Source organism: Ovis aries, chromosome 2 (assembly GCF_016772045.2).
Source record: "Ovis aries strain OAR_USU_Benz2616 breed Rambouillet chromosome 2, ARS-UI_Ramb_v3.0, whole genome shotgun sequence".
NCBI classification, from domain to species: domain Eukaryota; kingdom Metazoa; phylum Chordata; class Mammalia; order Artiodactyla; family Bovidae; genus Ovis; species Ovis aries.
In genome coordinates, this window is record NC_056055.1 from 107,784,724 (window position 1) to 107,801,947 (window position 17,224).

Below are 17,224 nucleotides of genomic sequence, written 5' to 3' on the forward strand. Positions count from 1 at the left end.
GGGAAGGAAAGGAAAGCACTCCTTCGGCTGGTTTGCAGTGTAGCTGGAGACAGGTGAGGCAGACAATTGAGGGAAAGTTTCATGGTTTATGATTCAGTACACTAATCTGATTTGTGAGGTTCTTAGGAGCAATTATGAACTTTTAGGAGGGGAAAATAAAGCGACTTGGGGAATTAAATGAGTAAAAACTGGAGATCAGTTGAAAGAGGAGAAAAGAACAGGGAGGGAGGCTGGTGAAGAGGTTCCTGTGTATATTCTTAAGTTATTTCTGTGAATATGGAAATAACATATATTCCAAACAATACTGAGAAATTGGAATCAATTACTTCTCCAGGTGGCAACTGGAGAGCATTTTTTTCACATTTATCTTTGAATCTCTGAAGCTTAGCCCAGAGTTGGCACGTTGTAATGATGCTAAAGCTGAAACTCCAGTACTTTGGCCACCTCATGCGAAGAGTTGACTCATTGGAAAAGACCCTGATGGTGGGAGGGATTGGGCGCAGGAGGAGAAGGGATGACAGAGGATGAGATGGCTGGATGGCATCACTGACTCGATGAACGTGAGTCTGAGTGAACTCCGGGAGTTCGTGATGGACAGGGAGGCCTGGCGTGCTGCGATTCATGGGGTTGCAAAGAGTCGGACACGAGTGAGCGACTGAACTGAACTGAATCAATAAATAAATGCCCACTGAATGAATTAGTGACTGATAAAGGCTGAAAGATTGTGAGAGGTAAGTTATAATTTCCTTACACATCTGAACCTTAAGCTTAACGCATGGGAGGACAAGAGCACATAACAAAGGTGGTCACTTGCTGTTGCTGTTGTTCAGTCACTAAACCGTGTATGACTCTGGAGCGGGTTACCATGCCCTCCTCCAAGGGATTAAACCTGCGTCTCTTACATCTCCTGAACTGGCAGGTGGGTACTTTACCCCTAATGCCACCTGGGAAGCCCTTTTGTTTCCAGATGCAACTCCAAACTGAGTACCTGGAATACTGCCCTGATGTAAATTAGATGCTCAGTAAAAGCTAGTTGAGTGTCTGACTTAATGGTGTTTTTTCCTCCCTGGCAGCTGGTAACCTAGCAACATTTGAAAGGCAGCTGGATAATTCTGGGTCATGTGAGAATTCAGATTCATATTAAAAGAGATTGAAGCCTGAGCACAGGGCAGACGGATCATTTCTCTAGGGAGCTCTTTTCCTTGATTGTGTCATGAAATAACACAGCAATGTTTTTGTGATATGCTGTGCTGGCCTCTGTGTGATGGCATGAAATCTCCTTACCTCGCCAGATGTTAGAAAAAAGAAAGATATTCAGAGAGACAGAGAACTGAGGTGTCCTCATAGCCAACATTGTCTGACCCAAAACTCGGCCTTTTACTATAAAGCAGAGGTTTTTCCTCCCTCCGCCCCGCCCTCCCCCCGTCTCCTCCCCCCTACCCCCACCCCGCCAAGTTTTCTCAGTGGCTCAGACAGTAAAGAATCTGCGTGCAATGCAGGGGACCTGGGTTCAATTCCTGGGTCAGGAAGATCCTCTGGAGAAGGGAGTGGCAACCCCCACTCCAGTATTCTTGCCTGGAAAATTCCATGGACAGAGGAGCCGCCATGGATAGAGGCGGGCTACACAATCCATGTGGTCACAAAGAGTCAGACAAGACTGAGAGACTAACACACACTTTTCTGGACATTTTCATTCAGCCACAGAATCCTGTCATAAACATCATTGAAATGATTCTTTGGTTGACATGCAAACAGCAAGCAAAGATGCCTGATGACAAATGCAGACCGAAATCTTTTGAATGAGGGTTTCTAAGTTTTAGACTTGACACAATTTCTTTATGATGGTGTGAAATAGACTGGTGAAGTCTCAGTTGTCTGTACATGCTCCCACGCCTGGAGGGCCGACCAGTGAGCATCTGACAGTGCTTTCCATGGTAAAATTAATCACAATTTATGGACTATTTCTCCAAATACAGATATTTGATTTTTTCTTTGACTTTTTAAAATGTCATTGAGCAGAGCTATTTGTAGACAATTCTTTTGATTTATCTCATGTGGAGAATATTCCTCATCTTCCATGCAAATTCCACCAAAACCTGCTTGAGTGTGTCCCCCTTATGTTCCAAGTAGTAATAGAGAGGGACAGGAACCCCAAGGTCAGCTCTGTCCTTGGAATTCTGTAGGCAAGAGTACTGGAGTAGGTTGCCATTTCCTTCTCCAGGGTACTTTCCGACCCTGGGATCGAATCTGGGTCTCCTGCATTGCGGGCAGATACTTTACCAACTAACCTCCTAGGGAAGTACTAACTTTTTCTCTAAATACAGATATCTGATTTTTCTTTGACTTTTTAAAATGCCATTGAGCAGAGCTATTTGTAGATAGTTCTTTTGATTTATCTCATATGAAGAATATTCATCATCTTCCATGCCAATTCCACCAAAACCTGCTTGAGTGTGTCCCCTCATGTTCCAAGTACTGATAGGGACAGCAAGCCCAAGGTCAGCCCACAATGGCGGGAAGGACAGAGGGATGTGTCTGAAATGGAACCCCATAAGACATAGCTGTTGACGAAGAATCTGGCATTCCCATCAAACAAACTGGGGCAAAGTAGTCCTGAACCTCTAGCTCTGTTTCCATGGTTTCTAGACAAAGACAGAGGGGCTGCATTCCAATTATAACCTTCAGAATGACAGATAATGGGAGAAAGAGGAAGTGGGGTAATAAAACCCCAGGTCACCCTGAAAAGAAGCAATAGATAGAAGTGATAGTGATGTGAGAGGTTCAAGTTTATATTTGTCTTAAAAATACCCCTGTGATGTAGAATGCAGATGTCCATTCTGCAAACTCTCAGACTTCCCGCAGTACTTTTATCTACACCCGGTTCTTTATTCAAAGTCAGGTAACTCTTTAATACAGGTTTTCTTTTTCCATATTTTTTTCTTTTTAAATAATTTTTTAAAAAGCATAAGGACTTTGCCGGTGGTCCAGTGGCTAGGCCTGCATGCTCCCAGTGCAGGGTGCCTGGGTTCAGTCCTTGGTCCAGGAATTTATTAATAGATCTCACATGCCACAGCTGAAGACCTGGCATAGCCAAATAAATAAATAATAATTCAATAAATTAAAAAAATTGAGATATAGTTGGTTTACATTGTTTCAAGTGATTCATAGGTTATTATAAGATATTGAATATAGTTCCCTGAGCTATACAGTAGGTCCTTGTTTTTTATTGTATATAGTAGTGTGTGTCTGTTAATTCTAAATTCCAAACTTATCCCTTCCCTGCTTACCCCTTTGGCAACTAGTTTGTTTTCTATGTCTGTGAGTCTATTTCTGTTTCATAAATAAGTTCATTTGTAGCTGTTTTTTTGTTAGATTCCACGTATGAGTGACACTATACATTACTTGTCTCTTTTTGTCTGACATTTCATTTAGTATGATAATCTCTAGGTCCATCCATGTTGCTGCAAATGACATCTTTTTTCATTCTTTTTCTTATGGCCGAGTAACATTCTACTGTATACATGCACCGCAGCTTTATCCATTCCTCTGTCAATGGGCATTTAGGTTTGTCTTCGTGTCATCGCTATTTTACATAGTGCTGCTGTGAATACAGGGGTGCATGTGTCTTCTTGAATTATAGTTTTGTCCAGATACATGCCCAGGAGAGGGAATGCTGGATCATACAGCAACTCTCTTTTTTTTGTTTGTTTTTTGAGGAACCCATCCATATTGTTTTCCTCAGTGGCTGCAACAATGGATAATCCACCAGCAGTATTAAGAAGGTTCCCTTTTCTCTACACCATTTCCACTATTTATTATTTGTACAGTACAGATTTTTCTTAATAGTATTTTAAACCTAAAGAATTAAGAGAATATACAAACCAAAACAACCTCTTGAACTGTGGAAAGTAAAGAGCATTCTTTGACTTCTGCTGATATTGCAAATGCGGCGATGTTGTATTTTCCTTTACTGCTTGAGTCAGATGCAGTTTTCTGTTTTTCAGCAGGAGGAATTATTGCAATTCCTTCCAGCTTTGGAGCACATCTGATATCAGTAGTATTTTGCCGGGGTCAGCACAGAGTTCGCGGCTATGCTCTTGGCTATAATGAAGACACACTCCTCTGTTCAGTGAGAGGAACCATGGGCTAGAGACTAACAGGGTAACTGTGAACTTGGGAATGGTGTTGGCAGATATGACTTGGGTGAACGGACAATTTTATGTTTCTGTATTCTCTGCAATTGAGTCAACTTGAGCATTTTAATCCCTAAGCAATACCAGGCAGTTTATTTAATCTTTAGAACTTAAAAAAATTAATGTAAAAATCTTTAACACTTTCAAGTCTCAGTTTCTTCATCTAGAAAATAGAATAATACCAACTTCTCAGAGCTGGTGGTTTTAAAATATATAATGCATGTAAAGCACTTGGCCTAGCATTTGTATATCACATATCATTGAATAAATGGTGTAAATGTACCTATACAGAAGTTTGAGAAAACAGTGCCTAAGGTGTGAAATTAGATGTGTTTCAATAATGGCGAAAAGCACTAATTTAGTAAATAGTGTTCCCAGGTTTATTGCCAGCAATCAAATTAAAAATTCTAGATGTCCTGAAGCCTTCAGTCATGTCTCTTGAGTTTCTCTTTGGGGATGTTTATTTTATGACACTTTGGAGACAACATTTCTGTTAACACACTGAATATGGTTATTGCAGTTGAATAAAAACCAGTTTTATCAATTTCTTTTATGCATAAATTCAAAAAGTTTAGCTGGATTATTAGGTTTGACTTTTACTGTATTCAGGATGCATTTTATTTTAGCAAGAATTGGTTTGACTTTATAATAGAGGTAATTAAGAGAGCTGATTTATTTACTAAATTTGGGTGTGGTAAATTTTGTGAGAATCACTATCTTTTATATGAATAATGACAAGGATAAAAGAAAAAAGAAAACCTTTTGCATAGTTTATTTTGCTTTGATTTTCTGATCTTCATGAAAGTGAAGTCGCTCAGTCGTGTCCGACTCTTTGCGACCCCATGGACTGTAGCCTACCAGACTCCTCCCTCCATGGGATTCTCCAGGCAAGAGTACTGGAGTGGGTTGCCATTTCCTTTTCCAGGGGATCTTCCTGACCCAGAGATCGAACCTGGGTCTCCCGCATTCCAGGCAGATGCTTTAACCTCTGAGCCACCAGGGATCTTCATATGTTGTAGTAAATGTTGTCATTTACAAATCCTAAAATTTGATATGCTATTATATATTTATAACCACTCCAGTACTCTTGCCTGGAAAATCCTGTGGATGGAGAAGCTTGGTAGGCTGCAGTCCTTAGGGTCACTAAGAGTCGGACACGACTGAGCGGCTTCACTTTCCCTTTTCACTTTCATGCATTAGAGAAGGAAATGGCAACCCACTCCAGTGTTCTTACCTGGAGAATCCCGGGGACAGGGGAGCCTGGTGGGCTGCTGTCTATGGGGTCGCACAGAGTCGGACACGACTGAAGCGACTTAGCAGCAGCATGTGTGTATTAGAATATATGTGTATATATATGTATATAAATGTAATTAAGGCTTTTTTATGCAGATGACAGCACCCTTATGGCAGAAAGTGAAGAGGAACTAAAAAGCCTCTTGATGAATGTGAAAGAGGAGAGTGAAAAAGTTGGCTTAAAGCTCAAGATTCAGAAAATGAAGATCATGGCATCGTGTCCCATCACTTCATGGGAAATAGATGGGCAAACAGTAGAAACAGTGTCAGAGTTTATTTTGGGGGCTCCAAAATCACTGCAGATGGTGATTGCAGCCATGAAATTAAAAGACGTTTACTCCTGGGAAGAACAGTTATGACCGACCTAGATAGCATATTCAAAAGCAGAGACATTACTTTGCCAACAAAGGTCTGTCTAGTCAAGGCTATGGTTTTTCTAGTAGTCATGTATGGATGTGAGAGTTGGACTGTGAAGAAGGCTGAGTGCTGAAGAATTGATGCTTTTGAACTGTGGTGTTGGAGAAGACTCTTGAGAGCCCATTGGACTGCAAGGAGATCCAACCAGTCCATTCTAGAGGAGATCAGCCCTGGGTGTTCTTTGGGAAGGAATGATGCTGAAGCTGAAACTCCAGTACTTTGGCCACCTCATGGGAAGAATTGACTCATTGGAAGAGACTCTGATGCTGGGAGGGATTGGGGGCAGGAGGAGAGGGGGACGACAGAGGATGAGATGGCTGGATGGCATCACTGACTTGATGGATGTGAGTCTGAGTGAACTCCGGGTGTTGGTGATGAACAGGGAAGCCTGGCGTGCTGCGATTCATGGGGTCGCAAAGAGTCAGACACGACTAAGGGACTGGACTGAACTGATACATTGTATACATTATATATATGTAATAACGGCTTCCTGGATGGCTCAGTGGGTAAAAAATCTGCCTGCCAATTCAGGAGAGCGAGTTTGATTGGAGAAGGGCGTGGAAACCCACCCTAATTCTTGCCTGGATGATCCCATGAACAGAGGAGCCTGGTGGGTTATAGTCCATGGGGTTGCAAAGAGTCAGACCCAACTGAGCGACTGAGAATATATGTAATAAAGTATATAATTTTAGAAGTACTTATGGTCCAAGCAAGTGGAAATGAAACCTGAGTAGTATCAGATAAAAATAAAACATTCACTTGTTTTGGAATTCTATAAAGATTCAGTTATACATATATACATCATTTAACCATTAAATCGCTCAGTCGTGTCTGATTCTTTGCGACCCCATGGACTGTGACTCACCAGGCTCCTCTGTCCGTGCAATTTTTCCGGCAAGAATACTGGAGTGGGTTGCCATTTCCTTCTCCAACACGTGTGTTTGTTCTAGAACAAACACAAAGGTCAGAAGCTCCAGTAATTCCATTGTTTTCACTTCCTAGCCACTGTCTGTCTGTTCTGGGGGCCTGAGAAGGAACGCACCGCCAATGGAGCAGCGGGGGTGCGCACGCAGCGCGTTTCCTGCCTGCAAGTGGGATTCTGGACTTTCCCTTCTGCTTTACTTTGATGACATGACTGCATCTCTCGGAAGCTTCAGGAGGAAGTAGCCTCTCTCAGCCAAAAGCTGAGGTGGGAAAATGACATGTCTGTTTTCGATGTCAATTTACAGCACAGGTCACAAAATGAAATGTCGCCATTCCATTAGAATTGTCAAAAAGACATCGACCTAGTATGGCAAGGGTGCTGATGGCTTACCTTGAAAGAAATTTCATACTGCTCTCCTCCCCAGATCTCCAGACCTGGATCATAGCCACCCAACTCCCAAAACCATTTGCGATCCACGGCAAAGAGCCCTCCAGCCATAACGGGAGACCTGTGAAAGGAAGAAAACCATCTTTAGAGGGCTCTGAGCATCGGGGACTGGGCGTTTTGCTTGGGGATAAAACGGAAAACTTTAAGTTTCAGTGGTCACTGCGCAGTGTTTCAGCACAGGTTTTCTGTGAGCGTACATGAGTTCTCACAGGGTCTCCAATCGCTCCTGGAACCCCCATGGGCTTTGAACCTCATAGTTCAGGCTCTCAAGCCACTCACGCCCCGTGGAGTCCCACATTAGCTACGTGTGTTTGTCATCAGAGAGAAGTATATGATGACTAGTGACTGATACGTTGGGAAAATCAGTGGTTTTATGGCTTTTCCTCAACGTGAAAGAGATCTTAAACTATCAGACACATAAAAACATAGAAAACACAGTTGTAGACCGTAACTTTAATTAATTTCTCACATGTATTCACCATGCTCCTACCATTTCCAGGTCATGTCCATTTAACAGACTATGAGATGGTCAGTTAGAACAAAATAACCAACCAGAACTAGTTTTATTTGCATGCCAATGCTGGAGTTCAGTCTTTTCACTTTAATGATGTTCTTTTTTTTAAAAAAATTTTTATTTTTACTTTATTTTACTTTACAATACTGTATTGGTTTTGCCATACATTGACATGAATCCACCACGGGTGTACATGCGATCCCAAACATGAACCCCCTCCCACCTCCCTCCCCACAACATCCCTCTGGGTCATCCCCATGCACCAGCCCCAAGCATGCTGTATCCTGTATCAGACATAGACTGGTGATTCGATTCTTACATGATAGTATACATGTTTCAATGCCATTCTCCCAAATCATCCCACCCTCTCCCTCTCCCTCTGAGTCCAAAAGTCCGCTATACACATCTGTGTCTTTTTGCTGTCTTGCATACAGGGTCATAATGATGTTCTTTTTAAAGTCTACCTTTCTAGGAAACATTCTTTTGATCAAATAATAATTTCTGCTCTTGCTAGGATGCATTGCAGTCACATTACTATGTAATGAGGTAATTTATAACCATTGGATCCTGCCCTAAAATGTTTTTTCTTTTTTTTTTGGCAATTCAGGAGCAGCTTTTCAGTTTTTCTATTATTATTATTATTTAATGTTTTCGCCACTGTTTTGCAGTGGGAGCATGAAGTCTTAACTACTGGACTGCCAGAGGAGTCTGCTCACGTGTGTGTGTGCGTGTTTAATATTTATGTATTTGGCTGCACTGAGTCTTAGTTGTGGCGCATGGAATTTTTTAGGTGTGGCATGTGGGGTCTTTAGTTGCGACATGCACACACTTAGCTGTGGCATGTGGGATCTAGTTCCTTGACCAGGGGTCAAACTTGGACCCCTGCGTTGGGAGCTGGGAGTCTTAGCCACTGGACCACCTGGAAAGTCCCTGCTCTTGTGTTTTTGAATGTTCACTGTATGCTGGGCTCTTCTGTGAGATTCTTGTCCAGTTCTTTTGACTAATCCCTACTGCAGCCCTAGGAATACCATCCCTGTGTTCTATTGGGAGAAACAGGATGAGAGAGGGAGGGCCCAGCATCCTCTCTGGGCCAGGATGGTGGTGGTGCTGTGGCTGAACCAGGTTCTCTGATTCCAAAGCCTTTGAGTTCTTCACTGCAATGCTGTTTCTGTTTCAGTGTTTAAAGAGAGTTGATGTTGTTTAGTTGCTAAGTTGTGTCCCAGTCTTTGCGATGCCATGGACTGTAGCCCACCAGGTTCCTCTGTCCGTGGGATTTCCCAGGCAAGAATACTGCAGTGGGTTGCCATTCCCTTCTCCAGGGGATCTCCCCGACTCAGGGATTGAACCCACACCTCTGAGTCTCCTGCATTGCAGGAGGATTCTTCACCCCAGGTAAAGAGAGACAGCTACATAAATGTGTACATGAAACAACTGGAGAACACTTTATGCAGACCAAGCAAATCTGTAAAAACACACACAGCCAATAAAATTTTTGTGACACTTCTGAAGAGTTTTTGGAAACAAAGGATATTTATACATGCAAGTACAAGACACTAAATACTGAAGGCATGTTTAAAAATGTCTAAGTAAATAAGACACACCAATTTACAGACTCACTGAAGTCGTGCCGTTGGTAGCTTTTTATGATGCTCTAGAGGGACATAAATGTGAATTTATTTAAGTGTGTTGTATATTTCAGAGACTTTGTATGTTACGATGGTACTTGGCCTAATCACTTCAGTTTAAGATTTTAAAAAATATGTGTATGCTCTCTGTAGATGGAAAGATTACAAGACAGGAAGAGGGATTTATTTCTCCCCTGGGAAAGTGAGCAGGATTGAAATAATAACACAAAGGATCTCATGCATTTCAAAAATTCTGTTTGAAATGGAAGTCTTGGAACCAGATTTGCCTTACTTTCACTCTCTCTCCAGAGTATATTCTCTTCCCATTTTCCATGCCCTGAATTTTAGAGGGAATCACAGCTGAAGCTGGGACAGACTGGCATGGGACCACATCCTGGGGGCAGTTCCTCAGTGATTGTATTTGATACATCTGTGTCGTCTTTGGATCCATGGGGCTTGGGCTTAAGCGATTAGAAATTCTCAGTCCTTAATAATAAATTATAAAACATAATGGAGAGATAACCCAGCATAATATATAGTTTGCTTCACTGTTAGAAAAGAGCAATGCGTGCCTGCTCAGTTGCTTCAGTCATGTCAGACTCCTTGCGACCCTGTGGACTGCAGCCTGCCAGGCTCCTCTGTCCATGGGATTCTCCAGGCAAGAATACTGGAGTGGGTTGCCATGCCCTCCTCCAGGGGATCTTCCCCACTCAGGGATCGAGCATGCATCTCCTACATCTCCTGCATTGCAGGGGGATTCTTTACTGCTGACCCTCTGGGGAAGCCCCAAAAGAGCAATAGTCGTAATGGAATTGCATGTACCTAATTTTTGAATTCTGGATCTGATGGAGCAGGGGCTAGTTTAGGTGTGTGGGAAGAGGATGCGTCCAAGTGTCGGGGGAATTAGGATATTCAGAATGCAGCTGGGTATATATGTTCTTAGACCAGAGATATGGTCAAAACTGGAAGTATACTTAGTTGACCTCAGTTTAAACACAGCAAGAAAAATCATTAGAATGTATGAAAATATCCAGTAATATTGAAGGAACATGGCATCGAGCTCTGTTTATTTTGGCCAAAATACACCTGCATTTCAAAAAATTACAAAAAGAAATTGTCAGTTCTCTTCAGTCTGGACCACAAATGGAAAGATCTTAAGTCCTACCAATGTATTCTCATTTGACTGAGTAAAACATGAGACCAGAATGCAACAGAATTTATACCGTGCAGACCAAATCTCCCAACTAGAGTTACTACTATTATAGATATGGAGCTAGTATAGATATTGGGAAGAGAACATACTAGATTGATATTTGTTAATTGTAAATGATTTGTGGAAGCACAACATCTTGTTTTCTTGATGAGTTTATAAAAAACTAAACTTGGTATGTATCTTTGGTTAGTTTGAGGCATAATAAAATAAATTCATGCGGACCCCCTTACCTTCACTGATGTTGTTTCCAAGCCCTAGATAAATTAGCATCTCCTATCTTGATTAGTGTGAATGATTGGTATGAAACAAGCCTTTCGTTTGTGTATTTATTCATATTTGTCTATTCATCTTTTGAACAGTGTAACTAAGGTATAGTTGTCATGCAATGAATTGCAAATATTTTAAGTGGAAAATTTGATAGGTTTTGACTTATGGATACCGCTGGGTACCATCATTACATTCAGGAAAAAATAACACATCTATCGTGCCTCCAAAGTTTCCTCATTGTATCTCTCCCTCCCTCCTGACCCTCTTCTCATTCCTTTCCTCTAGGACATAACTGATTTCTGCCTCTGTAGATGAGTTTGAATTGTCTAGAATTTTATATAAATGAAATCATACAGTATGTACTCTTCTTTGGGAGTGTTGGACTCCTTTCATTCGTGTCATTATTCTGAGACTCACTCTCGTTGTAATGTCTGTTAATAGTTTCTTCCTTTTTTGTTGCTGAGTAGTATTCCATTTGCATGGATATACTATAGTTTGATTATCTATTTGCGCACTGATGAACGTTTGGGTTTTTTTCAGTTTGGGGTTATTACAAATAAAGCTGCTATGAGTTTTGTGTGCTAATCTTTGTGTGGATATATGCTTTCATTTCTCTTGAGAAAAAGCCTGGGAGTGGAATGACTAAATCATGTGGTAGGTGTGGGTTTAACCTTTTAAGAAACTGTGAAACTCTTTCCCAGAGTGCTTGTAACTTTATATTCCCACCAGCTGTATTTGAGTTCCAACTGCTACTATCCTCATATACTTGATATGGGCAGTTGGAAGTTTAGTCACTATAACAGGGGCGGTATCTTATTATGGTTTTGTTTTGCATTTCCACAATGATTAATGGTGCTGAGCAAATTATGTTATTCCTTTATTTTGCCTAGTCAGTCTGGCTAGAAGTTTATTGATCTGCTTAAAGAATTAACTTTTGGTTTCATTGATTTTTCTCTATTGTTTTCAGTTTTATATTTCATTGATTTCTCCGTGGTCTTCATTAGTTTAATTATTCTACTGACTTTGTACTTTCTTTTCTCTTCTTTTTCTAGTTACTTAGGGTGGAAGCTGATATTATTGATCTGAGATGTTTTTCTAATAAAGCTATTTAGTACTATAAGTCTCCCTTAAGTACTGCTTTAGAAGAATTCTGCAAAAATATGATATTCAGTGTTCCCATTTTCATCATGTTCAAATACTCCAAACTTTCTCTTTTGTTTTCTTTCTGTGACCTATGGGTCATATAAATGTATGAATTTTATTTCCAACTGTTTGAGATGTTTTTTTGGAGATCTTTCTGTTATTGATTTACATGTAATTCCATTGTGGTTAGGCAACACACTTTGAAAGACTTGAATCCTTTTAAATTTATTGGGGTTTTTTAATGGGTCAGAATGTGATCTATACGAATGTATTCTGTTGCCACTGAATGGAGTGGTTTATAAATATTTGTTAGGTAAACCTGGTTGATAGTGTTGTTCAAGTCTTCCATATCCTTATTGATTTTTCTGCCTCCTTGTTGTATCAATTACTGAGAGGGATATTGAAATCTATGACTATAATTCTGGATTTGTTTATCTCTTCCTCTGTTCTATCAAATTTTTGCTTCATGCATTTTGTAACTCTATTAATAAGTGCATATATGTGTAGGAATTTCATGTGCTCTTGATGAATTGACCTCATTCTCATTACAAAATGACTCATCACCTCTGGTAATATTCTTTACTCGGGCATTGATCTTGCTTGGGTATTAGTATAGCCATTTCAGCTTTCTTTAGATTTATACTCTCGGAACACTAATATTTATACCTGTTAGGCCTTTTTACTTTACTTTTTAAACTATTTGTGTCTATATTTAAAGTGGTTTTCTTGTTGGCAGCTTATAGTTGCATCTTGCTGTTAAAAATCCCTGCTTTTTCATTGGGATGCTGAGATCACTTACTTTTAATATGATTATTCATGTGATTAGGCTTGAAACAATTATCTTCTTTGCTTTCTGTATGTCCCATCTGTTGTTTCCTTTTCCTTCTTTCCCTATCTTTATGGTTAATTGAATATTTTTCATGATTGCATTTGGTGCTTCTCTGCGTGCGTAATAAATTTTTCTTTGAGATACAGAACTTTTTGGGTGCTGGATATTTTGAACATTTTTGAGCTTTGTTCCAGGATGCAGTTGGAGGTAGTCTGACCCTTTTGCGAGCCTTAAGCAAGGCATAATCTACAAATTATTCACACCCTTAAGGCAAGACCCTGTGTGTGCTTCAGTCAAGGTCCTGCGATCATCGGGTTGTTCAGTCTGATGGGAACAGACTCTCTTCTCAGCCTTGGGTGCCTTCTGGCCACTGTTCCTTCTGATTCTTTCTAGTGGTTCTTTTGCATTTGTGGGCAGTTTCTTCTCATGCACAGGCTCTTGTCAGTCCTCTGCGGAGGACTCAGGGGGTACCCTCGGGAGCTCCCTCCCATGTGACTCTCTTCTGCTCTTGAAATTCCAGCTGCCCTCTTCTCCCTAGACTCTTGGCTCCACATCGATTTAGGCTGGCCTCACCAGGCTCCTCTCCTTACACGACAACCTGGAGACTCTCTCAAGTAGGCAAGCTGGGGATGATTCCAGGTCTCACCTAATTTTTTCCCATCTCTCAGGAATCAGTGTCCTTCATTCCCAGATGTCTGCTGTCTTGAAAACCACTGTTTCACGTGTGTTTGTTTCTTGTTTTTTCAGATGACAGGGTAAATCTGGGCCGTGTTACTCCAACTTGTTCAGAAACGAAAGTCTGAAAATCTACCCATTAATCTTTGTTTTAGCATATTTTAAAATATGTATTTTTAGTAGATGGTATGTTTGCGTGTTTACAAGGAATCTTGCTCCTACTTCTGTCCCCACCAGTCTAATTGTATCATCACAAACAACCGTATGTTTTCCTTATGTATCTTTTCAGAGCTATTTCAGTTATATAAGCAAATATAAATGTATCTTGTTTTTCTTCCTACTCTATGAAAATGGTTGTATGCTACATCCAGTGGTCTTTACCTAATTCTTTTTAAAACTGCCTAACATATTTTTTAATATCTATTTTTATTTATTTATTTGGCTGTTCTCTTAGTTGTGTCATGCAAACTCTTAGCTGTGGCATGTGGGATCTAGTTCCTTGACAAGGGATTGAACCTAGGTCCCCTGCGTTGGGAGCTTGGAGTCTTAGCCACTGGACCACCAGGGAAGTCCCTCCCTAACATGTTTTAATGATCATGTCATAGTGAAAAGAGCTTTCTTGTTTTATTTTCCTAATATTTACTCATTATTCCATTATGCATAAATTTGTGTATCTATGTATAGAGTGAACATTTAGATTATTTTCACTATTTCAGAACTTCCGCAATAAATAATGTACATATATCATTTCCATGTGTGTGAATAACTCTTTAGGAGAAATGCCTAGAATTTTATATCCTGGTTTGTTATAAAGAGTAAAACTGTAGAAACTGATTTACTTTTCCACTTCTGGAAGCTAAAGTTTCATTGTAAATTGTGTCCTAACCTGACACTTTAGTTCAAGTTTCACAGCAGTCCAAATGCAATGATTTAGGGTCTGATAAAATTAGAGAAGAGTCAGATAAAAGTGGCAGTTCTACTGAGAAATTACAGATAGATCATAAAATATTAGTATCTGTCAGTCTACTGGTCGATTTCTCCAAGGAAACATCATTATTGTGATAATACTTAGAGAGGAATTGTTGAAAAGTTTCCCAGGGTAATTCATTTTTCAAGAAGGAAAGAAAGAGGAATAAAGGATGGATTTGAGGCTGGAAAAGGCCCTGTGCTGGGAAGGAGAATAGTAATAAGAAGAGGAGGGAGGCCAGTGCTCCTGGCACCAGAGCATCCAGGGGGTGGGGGTGATGCTTGAGAGGTGACCCGTGCAGAGCCATGCAGGGTGGGCGCTCAGAATTCCCACTGGTCCATGAAATGGGCAATGCCAGTGCAACACAGATTATCCCTAAATTAGTCTATATTTATTCTTCCACCTGGATGGCCGCCACTCTCTCACTTCAAGCACAGAGGGAGCCAGGGCACCAGCCCCAGTGTTTTTTGTGGCTTGGCAGGAAGAATCTGCTCAAAGGCTCATAGAAGCTTGTCCTTCTAATTCTTGCCCTTCCCAGCTTGAGATCACAGATGATGCCCAGGGTGGGAAGGGAGAGGGGAGAAGGTAGACCCCTATAGAGCTGTCATCCTGGGGTGATGGAGCCCCCCACCCTGTGCTTTGAAAGTGCCACTGGGATATACAGGGAGGATACCTACTCCCCACCTCCCCACTCTCCCCCCCAAAACACAGCTCTTGGCTTTAACAGACTACCCTGTGTGGAATTTCCAGAACTGCTGGATTCAAAACCAGGTGGCTTGCCAGCAAGGTTCTTGGTGGCCACCCCAGTGGATTGGTACCCATGGTCAAAAGGACAAGTCTGTTGGTTTGGCCTCACTGGATTCTGGAATGTTTGTCTTCCTGGAGAAGAAGGGACTGCCATTGTAAGACAGACTGAACTTCCTGCTGCTTTTGTGCAGGGAACTCAGAGCTGGATTCTGGGTGGGTTACAATCCATACCTCATCACACAGATGGGAGTTAACTCTTGTGCAAAATTTTTCAGTGACATCAAGAGAAGGATAGCTTTGTTCCCCATAGATTAAAAAAGATTTCATTGTTGCATTGTTTTCTCATCAGAGAAAAGGGAGAAGGGCCGTTGATATTTTTAACTTATTCTTCTACTTTCTTGGTGGCTCAGATGGTACAGCATCTGCCTGAAATGCAGGAGACGTGGGTTCGGTCCCTGAGTTGGGAAGATCCACTGGAGAAGGAAATGGCAACCCACTCCAGTATTCTTGCCTGGAAAATCCCATGGACAGAGGAGCCTGGTGGGCTACAGTCCATGGGGTCACAAAAGAGTCGGACACGACTGAGCGAGTTCACTTTCTCTACTTTCTATTTTCCATTTTAAATATATATTAATTGCCCAAAACCCTTCCCACTGGCCTCATGTCCTGCAATTTTTAATTTGTTTATCTTCATACTCCTTGATTTATTCCAAAATACTGTTACTGATTTTGTTTCTCTGGGAATGTTAACACACTGTAGACATGTTTTACTGGGACTGTGCGTCCGTGTAACTTTTACCATATTACTTTACTTTATGAGTATTGCTCAGACAATGTCACAAAGCAGGTTTTGGGTTTTGCCATTAGGAAGCAACTGTTATCCTTGGGTTGACTTTTAAAATGAATATAACCATGAAGCAACATATTCCTAGAGAAGATTCTTTATTCTTCAGGCCATAGACATGTGACTTTGCTGAATACCTAATGGAAATCCGTTTTCCATTTTATATGATCGCCATTGAACCCAGTAATGAATATGCTTTCTTTTTTAACTTACAGCAGACTAGTTTACTTTTCCACATCAGTTTTTATATTCTAAACTTTACTGACTTTAAGTTCATGGGGCAATAATGTAAAAATGTCCTAGAAACATTCTTATTTGGTACCAGTGAAAAATTCCTCATGTTCTCATTTGCAAATGCACTTTTCAAAGTGTGTTTTTGGTTGTTTTTGCTAAAATAGAAGGTGTATCCTTTTTTTTTTTTTTTTTTTGGTCTTACCCTGCTTCATGTGGGATCATTGTTCCTGGACCAAGAATCAAACCTATGTCCCCTGCAGTGGAAACAGGGAGTCTTAACCATTGAACCACCAGGGAAGCTCTGGGATGTGGTTCCTAATTCTAGTAATCTAACGCCATGAGTCCCATAGAATTCTAAGTTGCTATAGTCTTCCTAATATTCTTTATTTCATACATGGACTCTTTCCTCACATGAGAACAAAAATGGCATTTTAATAAAAAATCTCTAGAGTATTTTTGTCTACCTACTCTCACTTTCAGAAAGTGCTATTTCACATTTTAATACATCTTGTTCATTCTTTAGGAGTCCAGACTAAAAAAATATCCTACTGAAAGATAAATACACATAAAAATTTATTTTTAAAATGGACAATTAAAACCTAGGTCCAAGAACCCAAAGGAAACCTTCAATTTGGTCTCTTAGAGATCTGGTTCTCAATTTCCTTTCACTTTAGTGGTGTCAGTGAGAATTCTGAATGTGTGGGTTGGAATGTGAATTTGATCAGAAATGAATGGCATGATTTCCCTCAGGACTCCATCAAGCCAAGTCAATCAACATCGAGACAACCCACATGATTTTCGATTATGTAATGAGAAATTTTTAGCTGGCCCATGCCTCAGAACAGTTACAGCTACAATATGATTATTTTCAACTAGGATTCAAATTGTTGA

At 40.6% G+C, this 17,224-nt stretch overlaps 1 protein-coding gene across 1 annotated transcript in view; it reads right to left on the reverse strand.

Moving 5' to 3' along the window:
* Positions 1-7,330, reverse strand: part of GALNTL6 (polypeptide N-acetylgalactosaminyltransferase like 6) — a 138,425-nt gene extending 131,095 nt beyond the window's left edge. The window contains exon 1 of the mRNA XM_042243558.2: positions 7,219-7,330. Within this exon, the coding sequence (XP_042099492.2) occupies positions 7,219-7,326 (108 nt within the window). The 5' untranslated portion in view covers positions 7,327-7,330. The remainder of the gene's footprint in view (positions 1-7,218) is intronic.
* Positions 7,331-17,224: the final 9,894 nt, after the last annotated feature.